A 10,809-nucleotide genomic window follows, 5' to 3' on the forward strand; every position below is an offset into this window, starting at 1 on the left:
GCCCACCCCCCCCAAACTAATTAAGAACCCTCATAAGGGCACCCGGATATACCTCAGACATTGCCCACTGAACCTGCACCCACACAGCTAACGGCGAGACCGCAATCCCCCCCCCCGCAGCCCCCTTGGTTAGGGGCACAACCACCACACTAAGGAACGGTGGCCTAGACTAATGACGACATTGTAATAAAAAAAAATCACCCTGCCTCCGAACCTAGCCGCAGACCCACAACCTAAAGCTTCAATACCTCCCATGAGTACTGACATGCTTAATGCACCCTGAAAGGCACCCAGTCAATCTCTGACATGTCCTATCCAACGCTGCGGATACATAAAAAAGTGCTGTATTATCATTAGAAACTATTACTGTTTTTCTTCTATATATACCTTTGTCACACAAATGTATATCTGTATATACCCTCACTCTGCTGTTGTGGCAGACGAGGTACAAATGTTCAATTTGCGCACAAATAAATAAAGAATTGAAAAAAAAAATACATTTCTCGAATTTTCATGCTCGTTAGAGCGAGCGTAGGTAACCTTCAGTACTCTATATGTTGTGAACTACAGCTCCCATAATGCATCATAGGAAATGTGGTCCACAACATCTGGAGTACGAAAGTTACCTACCCCTGTTGTAGAATACAGATGCTGTAAATTCACAGCTCAAGGGCATCTATACAGTTTGATAGCACAGTGTCTATAGACAGTGAGTTCTGTTCAATTTCCACTAACTGATTCAAAGAGAAGGTGCGTTTTTGATGCATAAACACAGATGACCCTGCAACCTTATTATTAATGTCGAAATAGCTTTTCGTTATTTTATTTGCTCTTGTCCCTGGTGTTCCTTGCTCACAGCATTACATCTGCTGCAATGTAATGTTATTTACAGTGTCACAGCTCTGATTTGTCACATTCTGAAAATCAATATGCGCAAGATATTGCAAGAACACACTTGTGCCAGTTCACTATTCATATATCTTTGCCACCGAGTGATGAATAGTGTAGAATTCAATGGCATCTCTGTATGCAACAAGAACAATCACAGTTTCTCTGCTTCTGTGTGTAGGAATGTCTAAAGGTTGTACTAAAAGATCACCTTGGGTTCTCAAGGTCAAACAAACCAGAGCTGTGAAACAATTTGATGTTTCTCGATCGGTTCAATTTCAACATGACCAAAGGAAGTCCTTATTCTAGAGTTTATATCAACCAGTTTAAAACAATTCAAGTATACGGTATGTATTGCATTAGAAAACTCTGGTGGTAAACAGTTTTTGAATACAAGTAGTGAAGACAAGAATGAGCTTTTTGGTCCAATGATTGGAAATCGTGGCATGATATTGGTTGGTGAATGTAGTCTACGATGATACTCTGCCAGATTTTAGCCAACACAAATTAATATATTTAAGTTACGTTATATTTAAGTTAGCATCAGGTGGGAAAAGGTTTACAGAAGTGGTCAACTGGCTCAATAATTCATTAGTGAAAAGAAAAACATTCTGAAGCCCTAAAAGGTTAATGAATACAGGGAATAAAAAAGAAATGTCAAAATAAGGGGAAAAATGAAAAAGAATCTATATAAAGGAGCGATTATAGAGTAGGCACATACCTACTTTGCCCTCAGAAAAGCTTCATTCTTGGAATTCTATTGTACAAGTCTACAGCTTAGAGTGTTTGTAGACATCTTCAAGAAGAAGAGTCTCCTCAAATCATCCTCAAATATAGAAAATAAGATGAAAGACGACCCATCCACAGCTCATGGTCCCTATTTTGTGCTCCTAACTCCAGGCTATTTATACGTTATCTGTGTTTTATTTTTAAAATTTTTTTTTATAAATTTCCAATAGTTGTCATAATTCTGTGTTCATTTTAAAGGCTTTACTTTTTGACATTTTGCTGCCAATCTGTGATACCCCTATTTATTTATTTTTTAACATGAGAACACTGTCCAGCTTTGATTATGCATATAGTCTAAGTGTGGCATATGCTGTTATTAAGAAACAATTTCCTTGATACAATGGATTATTTCGTTATTTAAGCAACCCATGCATTGCAATTTGACCACTTACTGTTTGGTCTCTCCTGGAATTCCAGTTGGCTAATGTAATGCCATAAACTCATACCCATGTGATAGTGATAATTGTCAGACCTAATGTACAGCTGACTGTACTGCTAATTGGCAATCAACTTAATATGGTTCAGTTTTGCAGAGTTATTTATAACGCTGATTTAATTACATCAACGTTAAACTTTTTTCTGTGTTATTTTTTTTTTCTGAATGCTATATGAGTTTTTCAGGCTTTTTATAATTTCGTACTAAAACTTTGAAGAACATTAGGCTTCGAGGAGTCACAGGAACACGGAGTAAGATTGTAAACAGTATGCGGTAAGATTGACTTCCGAGTCCGTCTCCCACCCATATTCTAGAAAATCTATGCACAGTTTACAGGAAGACAAAGAGTTAATAGACAAAATATTTTTTAACATATAATTGTGAAACGAAACATTGTTATAACCTAAAAGAAGAAAGAAGTGCAAAAAAAGTGAGAAAAGGGTTTGTGCATTATTACATTATAAAATAACAGGAAGGGACAATGGACCGACTTGTCTGTCATTTGTGTGTCTTGTTCGTCCACTGTATAGTGCTGCAGAATAGGCGGGCAAGAGAAAATATTCCAAAATTCATATCCATGACTTTGACAAGCATAATGTATAATGTCCTTTAAAGTGTGACAATGTCATTGTCTTTTTTGGAGGGAGGGGGAGTTGGTGAGTCATGTACTGTACGAGTAGAATGTCATCATAGATCCCCCGTGTGGCCATTTAGCAAACTGCAAGCAAGGTAAAAAGTCATTTGGACATACACCACATTTATTTTGGCATAACAACTGCACATCAATTGTTATTCAAAAGTTAAGTAAATCTAGTTTTATGTAAAATGATGGTCAGTTATACACAGAACAGTGCTATTTTTAGAATATACATTCTCAACTATATTTTGATCTCAGCTATTCTGCCAATTCTCTTTTTTTAACTTTAACTTATAACCCTTTAACCCCTTAAGGACACATGGCACGTGTGACATGTCATGATTCCCTTTTATTCCAGAAGTTTGGTCCTTAAGGGGTTAAACGTGGCTGTTAGGCACTGTACCATAGTACAGATATTTCAAAAAAAGCATCGCTATGAACTCTCTTTAATCGGTGAATGCAGTGGAAGCGCCTCTAGGGGCTCTCAGGAAGACAGTCACCCGAGGTGGGTGGATTTTAACCCCGCAATGTAAACAATGCAGTTTCTTAAAGACTACCATGTTTTACATTGCGGGGTAAAAGGACAGGACCACAGGCTGAGACGAAGTGATCAAGGTGACCTTAGTGTCTTATTAGGCCACATTGGTTTTAATGATGCTATTTTACATATCTTTCCCACTGGTATACATGCTAATTGTATGTTTAGCTTAGGGATCACTACATGATACATGCTCCTCATCCTCTGTAATTTTTACCCCAAAACAGTGAATCCCACCCAGTGAGTTGTGCAGATGCCGTAAACACGGGGTATAATGGAGTGACAAGCAGCAGCCACTGTCTAATGCAGTGACATGAAAAGTGTCATAATAATGCAATCTGGAGGCCCAATTTCATGTAGAACCAGGAAATAAACGATTGTTGGGATTTGCACCAGTATTTGCCTCCATTTTAATGAAAGCAGCTGAAATACTTACTTCCCAATATTTGGAGGTATGAAATTAGAACAGGATGTATATGGGTCTAATGGGGTGCTCCAGTAATGCCAGTAATGTAAAATGTGTCATTAGCGACATGTACAATAGGTGATCACACAAAAGGTGGGTTCAAGTCAGATGGGGCATGTCTGTCTGGTATAAATATCCTGGCTGGGACCACTCAGGGTGGACCAATCACAGAGCACTGCATAAGCACTGTGCACATGGTTAGAATGCTGACCCCATTGGCAAAAGCACAGGAGCATCATTGCGCTTTCTGGGCACAGATTCCTGGTGTCACAAGATGCAGGGCACAAGGGAACAAAAGCAGGATGGACCCTGAAACCTGGATGGTCAAGCCAGATTTAGCACCGTCCAAGGAAATAGCTGCCACATGGGACTATATCTTTCAATAATCCCAGGCAGGGACATTTCTAAAGATATCGTTTCACACTGTATGTATAAAACGGCTCTCTGTATATTACAGAGTGATAGTGCTCTCTGTATAATGACAGAGCTGGCAGTGGTCATTTTATAATGGAGCGTATTGTCAGTGCTGTGCACAGTATTTAGGACAGCGTGATATGGGAGAGGAACAGATTGGTCTGTGGGAGGCAGTAATGAGCTCACTAATTAGCCTGTTCTGGGTTATATTTAGCTTTCATACTACCATGTGCAGCTGTCTGGGCTGAGATATACTGTGTAATCGGAAGTACCATTGTTTCTCTCTGAGACCCAACTCCCGCTCCCCGTGCAAGAAATATCTAATATTTAGCTCCATTAAACCCATTATCACGGCTTCTTTGTGTTAAAAATTTATTTATTTTTGGTATTTACTTCTGACTATATGACTATAGGATCCTGACATTCACTATTAGTTTTCATTACTATGACTGATTATTAACTTGTATTAGGTGAAGGATTCGTAATCTCACAGCAGAGAGGACCTTAGGTATAACCCACCACATGATAGAGTAGGTTTGTACCTAATCTGAAGGAATACCCAGAGCCCCAGGGATTCTTCTTTTCTTGTTTTTTGGTGAAAGGCTAACTTGTCAGTTGTTCCCCAGTTAGTAGGAGGTCCTGGTCCCATTCTCTGTTTTTCAGATAAGGGGACAATTTGCATGTCCCATCTGCTAATATTGGGACATTGTGAACACAGCATGTATGTTTACATTAGGTATTGCGTACCTACATTGGGAGGTATGAGATCCGGACGGGTGAGCCTTGAGGGGACGTCACGTGTGACACAACTTGCTTCACCCTGAAAACAAGGCACAATGAAGGGACATGTTAGTCTGGCATCAAGCATGCAGGTTGACAGATAGCTTCCCGACTCCCAACATACAGGACCATGAAGAAAGTATTGCTGACACACTTTCTGCATGGTCCTTGTACTGGGCTAATGCGCTGGCACCGTGCCGCTCAAGGACAGTTTCCTGGTTTTATTCCTCAGATGTGGGACACAGGGAATAAGATCAGGAAGGCTGGACAGAACCCTGAAATCTGGACTGTCCCTCCGAAATCGAGAGACTAGTAGGAGTCCTAGTATTGTATGCCAGGAAGGGTTTGGCTTCGGATAACTGAGGGTATTGGCAGCTTATTACCTTTATCTCTTTTCGATAAGTTATCATCTTATGGTCCATCCATCGGGAATAATTACCACACTCATAATTTTAGGGTGTGTTTGGAGCCCAACTAATCAGCAATGAAATTTCAGGTAGAGGGTTAAATATGGAGTCAGAAAATGCAGTGCTATCGGTTGGAGGTTTGTAAAAAGATTGTGGGTTTCTATTGGGTCACATTAAATCTGGGACTATGGGATTAGGTTGAAAAAGCAATTCTGGGCTCAAATTCTAAAAGGCGAGCAGTCACCATGGAAACCTTTTAGAATGTTCCTGTTTAGACACATTTTCCGAACCATACGTTTTTCTCCTGTAATCCATAGCTATTTATCACCCCTCGTTCTCTCATCTCTCTCCTGGGGATTTATAGTCTCACTCCTTCCCTCTCACTTTCACTTTCCCCCTTTCCCATTGATCACTCTCCCTTTAATCCCCCTCCCCCTTACCTCTTTAAGCCCTTGACCCAAATGCTTTCTATTTTTCCACCCCCAAACACCTCCTGGGGTACCCAGAGGCTCTGACCCAATTATCATCTTTCAAATAAAAATCAAGAGAGAGCTCAAACAGCATAAACAGAGTGACTGAAGTCTATAATTATTAGCAAGCAGATTAACCCTATGTGTTCCCTCTCAGTAGGAATCCAAGACCTAAATCAGTTAAGAAAGGAGTCACTCAACTCGTTTAAACCAGAGCTTTCAAAGTCGAAAGACATCTTGGAGGGAATACTGCCATTAGCAGCGAGAATGTCCTCTTACCGCTTTGCAATAAAGGGTAATGTTAGGTTTGAGAGTATGCAAGATATGTGTTTTTTTTTTTTTTTTATGAATTCATATTAGTATTTATATTCAGTCATACACTGGAAATTTAATTATTTTACAATAAAAAATTACAGCAAGAAAAGGATGATATCTCCCTAAAACTAAGTGTGTATTAATTTATAGTTGCAATCAGCAGGTTTACAATTTCTTTTCAATACAGCTTCAATCCACAGGCCTATTAATTCTTTAATACATAATTATATTGCCCTATTTCTTTAATGTGGGAGGATTAAAGCACGTTTTAGCTGTTAACCATTCCACTTTTTATACATATCCCAGCAACAAGCACCAACCTATTCATTTTGTAGGCTCAGGGAGTGAAACAGTTCATATCTATTAGTGTTTCCAGTTTTGCTGTAGTTTCTGCATCTATTAGGTTAATAGGAAAGGGACATAATGCTGAACTAACTTAATAGTCACAGGATCTGGAGCCCTAATTAGGACCGGTTGAAGTGTTTCCATTATAATGAAAGGTTTGTTTCATTCCAGTCTTATCCAACACATACAGCAAAGGAAGGAAACGTGTTTTGAGCAGGGACTGGACGGAAAGCAATCATCAAGTGGCTACAAAACTACAATTTATACTTCTATTAAAGTTTGGGATCTGTGTTTTGGCCATCCATGTACTCAAAGCCCCAACTTCATGTAGTCACTCAAGTTAAAGTCATAAACTCCAAAAGTACTCAATATCACGATATGTCACGATATGTCCAACTGGTCTTTTATTGCTCCACCATTGAGGTAGTTGTTCAAACACTATGTAGGTTCTTCTAAAGCTTGTAGAAGACAAATGTGTTTCTCTCTGTGGGGAGTTATGATATTTATTTGGACATAAACACTCTGGCAATGTTTGGTCAAAGGTAACATACCACTACTACTTTAATTATATATGTATGTTATCTCAAGGGTATAAAGAAATCTAAATATTTTTTTGCCAGTTTACCCTTAGTGATTATTCAAATCTTTTCTCATAAAACATGCGTACGGATGTAAGAAGGGATCTGGTGTAGGTTCTTCACTAGCTGGTCACAACATTCATTAATAGTAGCACACACATCATTGTTCATGACCTTTGGTACAAAACGTTCTGCATTGTATTAGCTACATAACCTGATCATAATCAGATTTTCAGTAACATCTGTGTTAGCAGAAGACTGATCTACGCCAAATATGTCTGTATATTCTAAATATATCCTTTTTTTGTTTCAGCTCTCCTGTGACTGTTGGTTGGTGACTTCCTCTTTTGCATTCAGAGTCTTCCAGTGTAATCTGTTCTGGTGGTGGACTCTTGACTCTGGGCTCTTTGTTTGGCTCACTTTCTCTGACCACTGGGTGTCCTTGGATTCTAAAGTTCCACATGAAGTTAGAGGCAGTCCCTGGTGCCCCCCAGGATGGGGATTTGGAATTTGTTTTGGCCACTGACAAGGAGTTTGAAGAGATCGTATCTATGTCCCATGGCATTTATGGGGGTCTTGATTATTTGCCGAGTAGATACCACAGCTGGATCGGTGAGAAGGACAGGATGGTTGTACTTGCAAAGAAAGGAGGGAATGTGGTGAGGGGATCTACCTATATAATCTCTATTTCAAGTATCATTTTGTTGACAATTTCAATCTCTTTAAATAACTCAACTTGATGGATGCATGTCTCATTTCAACTATGTAATTATGTAATCCCTACTCCATCTCACTTGAATATATGGTCACTGCTGTAACCATCTAAAAATTATAAATGTCCTTGTTTATCTCCCGTTTATGTGTATTTTACCAGTTTTCCATTTCTCTGTCACATATTACTTGTGTTTTCTGGCAACCTTCTTCTCTAATATCCTCTGACCTCACCATCTGCTTGCTTATACCCTCGAACTGGCACACTGCCCAACTGCTGGCTCACCACTTCTGTCCAAACCCATGATCCCTATGTAATCTCTTGGCATCAGAAACATAGTGTCCAAATCATTTTATTCTGTTTCTCTTCCTGTTCAATGAGCTACTGTCACCTTGAATCATTTTGTACTTTTTTTTAACCCACTAATCATGTTCCCCCATATAACTGAACTATCTGTTTTGCAGATTGCCCTTCTCTCCATGTTTATTGTGGATGGAGGACAGACGGCTCTTCTTGAGGGGCTCCGAGTGGCCCCGTGGGAGCGTGGTAGAGGTGTAGCAGGGGTATTACAGAGGTTTTGCTGCCAACTGGTGAAGCATCGATATCCATCTGTAAAAGTGATGAGGTTGACGAGGGACGACAAACTAACGGCAAAGGAACTGACCAAATACAGAGTTATTGCAAAGCAGGTAAGGAAGGGAACATTACATGGGGATTAAGCCATTAAAATAAGTTGATACATTGTAAATGTAATAATACAAACTATGTGACAACTTTTTTCTTTCTCCCTCTTTCTCATCCATCCCTCCTGCTCTTCTTGTTCTTTGTTCTCCTTTACCCACTTTTCTTGTTTGCTCGTCCTTTTATTTTCCCGTGATTTGCTCACAGGGCATTCTGCTTCTCCAATTCAATGCACCTGAACTTTCTTCCCGTCTCTCATCCCTTCCTTTACCTCCTGGGCCTTCTTGCCCACTACCCCCCATTCTCCTGAATCCTGATCATGTCCGTAGTGTCTTCCTGGAAAGAGGAGGCATCTTGAAAGACCTCCTCCCCAACCAGACCGTCATCCAGGACTGGCAACCGTTTCAGGCACTGCCTGGTAACCATGACCTACTCCGTCGCAAATCCCTGCGCTGGATGGCGGATGATCTTGCACAGCCCCGGGTGGCTACTGTCTGCACTCCACCTTTCCCAGTCCCTGCAGGGCCCCTCTGCTTCTACCTCAACATTGATGTCTTCGGTTCAGGGCTTCGAGGTACAAAAGAGCAGCTTCTTTCCCACCTGGCAGCATTTGCCCCGTCCCTGCCAGGTGATGTTAAATGCCAGCTCTTCTTACCTCCAAGCATGTGGAGGCCCATGGCTGATTTCTGCACCTCTGTTCTGGGATTTCATTTGGAGAAAGGTTACACAGAGCAATACCTCCTCGAGTCTGATATGTAGAGGATTGTGGGGTAACACTCCAAACACTCCTCAGCTAGAATGGGCAAGTAAGCCTTCTTCCCTAGATATTTACTGCTTCCCCTTTGCTGAGACGTTCCTTCTTTTTACATTTGACTCCCCTCAGCTGGTACCCTCACCACACATCCATATTTATATATATATATATATAGCCCTTCCCAAGAAAACAAACCCCCGCATCATGATCATCACCCATATATACGTATATATGCTATAAAGGATGCTGCACTGTACATAGTGGAAAAAAGTGTGTATGTATAATAATATGTTATAAGCAGAAACCGAAAGACACCTACACTTAGATATTTCTGAAATTAATTAGGGTTCTTCTCAAAAGTTACTGCTTTCATCAGTCTTGCTAAAACTTGTCAGTACCTTATTTTACTAAAAAGCTTTAAAGGAGCACTATAGGGTCAGGAACACATCAAGCCACCCTGGTCCCCTCATGTCTCCCTAAATATAGTAACATCTTACTTGTATTCAAGCCTGAAGATGCAGGCATTGTCCCTGTTTCCTTTAGACCTGCCCACTGCTTGCTGACATGAGCAGAAGCGGTAGCCTGATCCAATCACAGTGCTGCCCCATAGGATTGGCTGACAAAGAGGCAGATCAGGGGCAGAGCCAGCATGATTCAAACACAGCCCTGGCCAATCAGCATCTCCTCATAGAGATGAATTGAATCAATGCATCTCTATGAGGAAAGTTCAGTGTCTGCATGCAGAGGGAGGAGATACTGAATGTTTGGATGCATTTTAGGCAGCCATGACCCAGGAAGGATCTCTAACAGCCATCTGAGGAGTGGCCAGTGAAGGTATACCTAGGCTGTAATGTAAACACTGCATTTTGTCTGAAAAGATAGTGTTTACAGCAAAAAGCCTTAAGGTAATGATTCTATTCACCAGAACAAATACAATAAGCTGTAGTTGTTCTGGTGACTATAGTGTCCCTTTAATTTGCTACTAGCTTATATTTTGCTTCCTATTGAAGGAATTAATAGCATTCCAAAGCTTTTAGATGCAGCAAGACTCACAATCAAAATACAAGCCACTTTATGCTTTTTCATGTTTTGTAGGCAGTCATTTTGTCTATTTGTAGTTTATATGTTTTTATTTTTATTTTTATGTATTGACATTTCCAATATGTTTTTTTTTAGAAAATTGTGTTAATTTAAACAAACCAAAAGCCAATCTTCGGTTTGCCTTTGCATTTGGACATTTGGACCACCTATGGTGGCAACATTCAAAACTCTTTAATGATATATATCATATTTTTGCTAGGGCAAACATAAACTAGCCTTCTTACCAAAAAAATAAATATAAGACAAAACAGTAAAAAAAAAAAAACAAATACCCAAGTAAAATATAAGCATAATATTAATTTTAACACTAGTACTAAGCTTTATCCCAACAGTAGCTTGATAAAAGACAAAAAAAATATAAACACATTAATATTTACAGTAACAGCCAATGATTCCAAATAATAGCCAGAGTTAGATCTTATCCGTAACATATTATTATAATTACACACTTAAAGCATAAGTGAGAATATTGTTATTTCTCCTAAAAAAAAAAATTGC

The 10,809-nt window shown here is 39.7% G+C and overlaps 1 protein-coding gene across 2 annotated transcripts in view; it reads left to right on the forward strand.

Moving 5' to 3' along the window:
* NAT16 (N-acetyltransferase 16 (putative)) overlaps nt 1–10,274 on the forward strand; it is a 28,127-nt gene extending 17,853 nt beyond the window's left edge. For both annotated transcript variants that reach the window (XM_063449672.1, XM_063449671.1), the window contains exons 2-4: nt 7,377–7,722; nt 8,240–8,464; nt 8,664–10,274. In XM_063449672.1, coding sequence (XP_063305742.1) covers nt 7,525–7,722; nt 8,240–8,464; nt 8,664–9,215 — 975 coding nt within the window. In that variant the 5' untranslated portion in view covers nt 7,377–7,524 and the 3' untranslated portion in view covers nt 9,216–10,274. The remainder of the gene's footprint in view (nt 1–7,376; nt 7,723–8,239; nt 8,465–8,663) is intronic.
* Nucleotides 10,275–10,809: the final 535 nt, after the last annotated feature.

The sequence above is a fragment of the Pelobates fuscus genome, chromosome 3 (assembly GCF_036172605.1).
Source record: "Pelobates fuscus isolate aPelFus1 chromosome 3, aPelFus1.pri, whole genome shotgun sequence".
Taxonomy (NCBI): domain Eukaryota; kingdom Metazoa; phylum Chordata; class Amphibia; order Anura; family Pelobatidae; genus Pelobates; species Pelobates fuscus.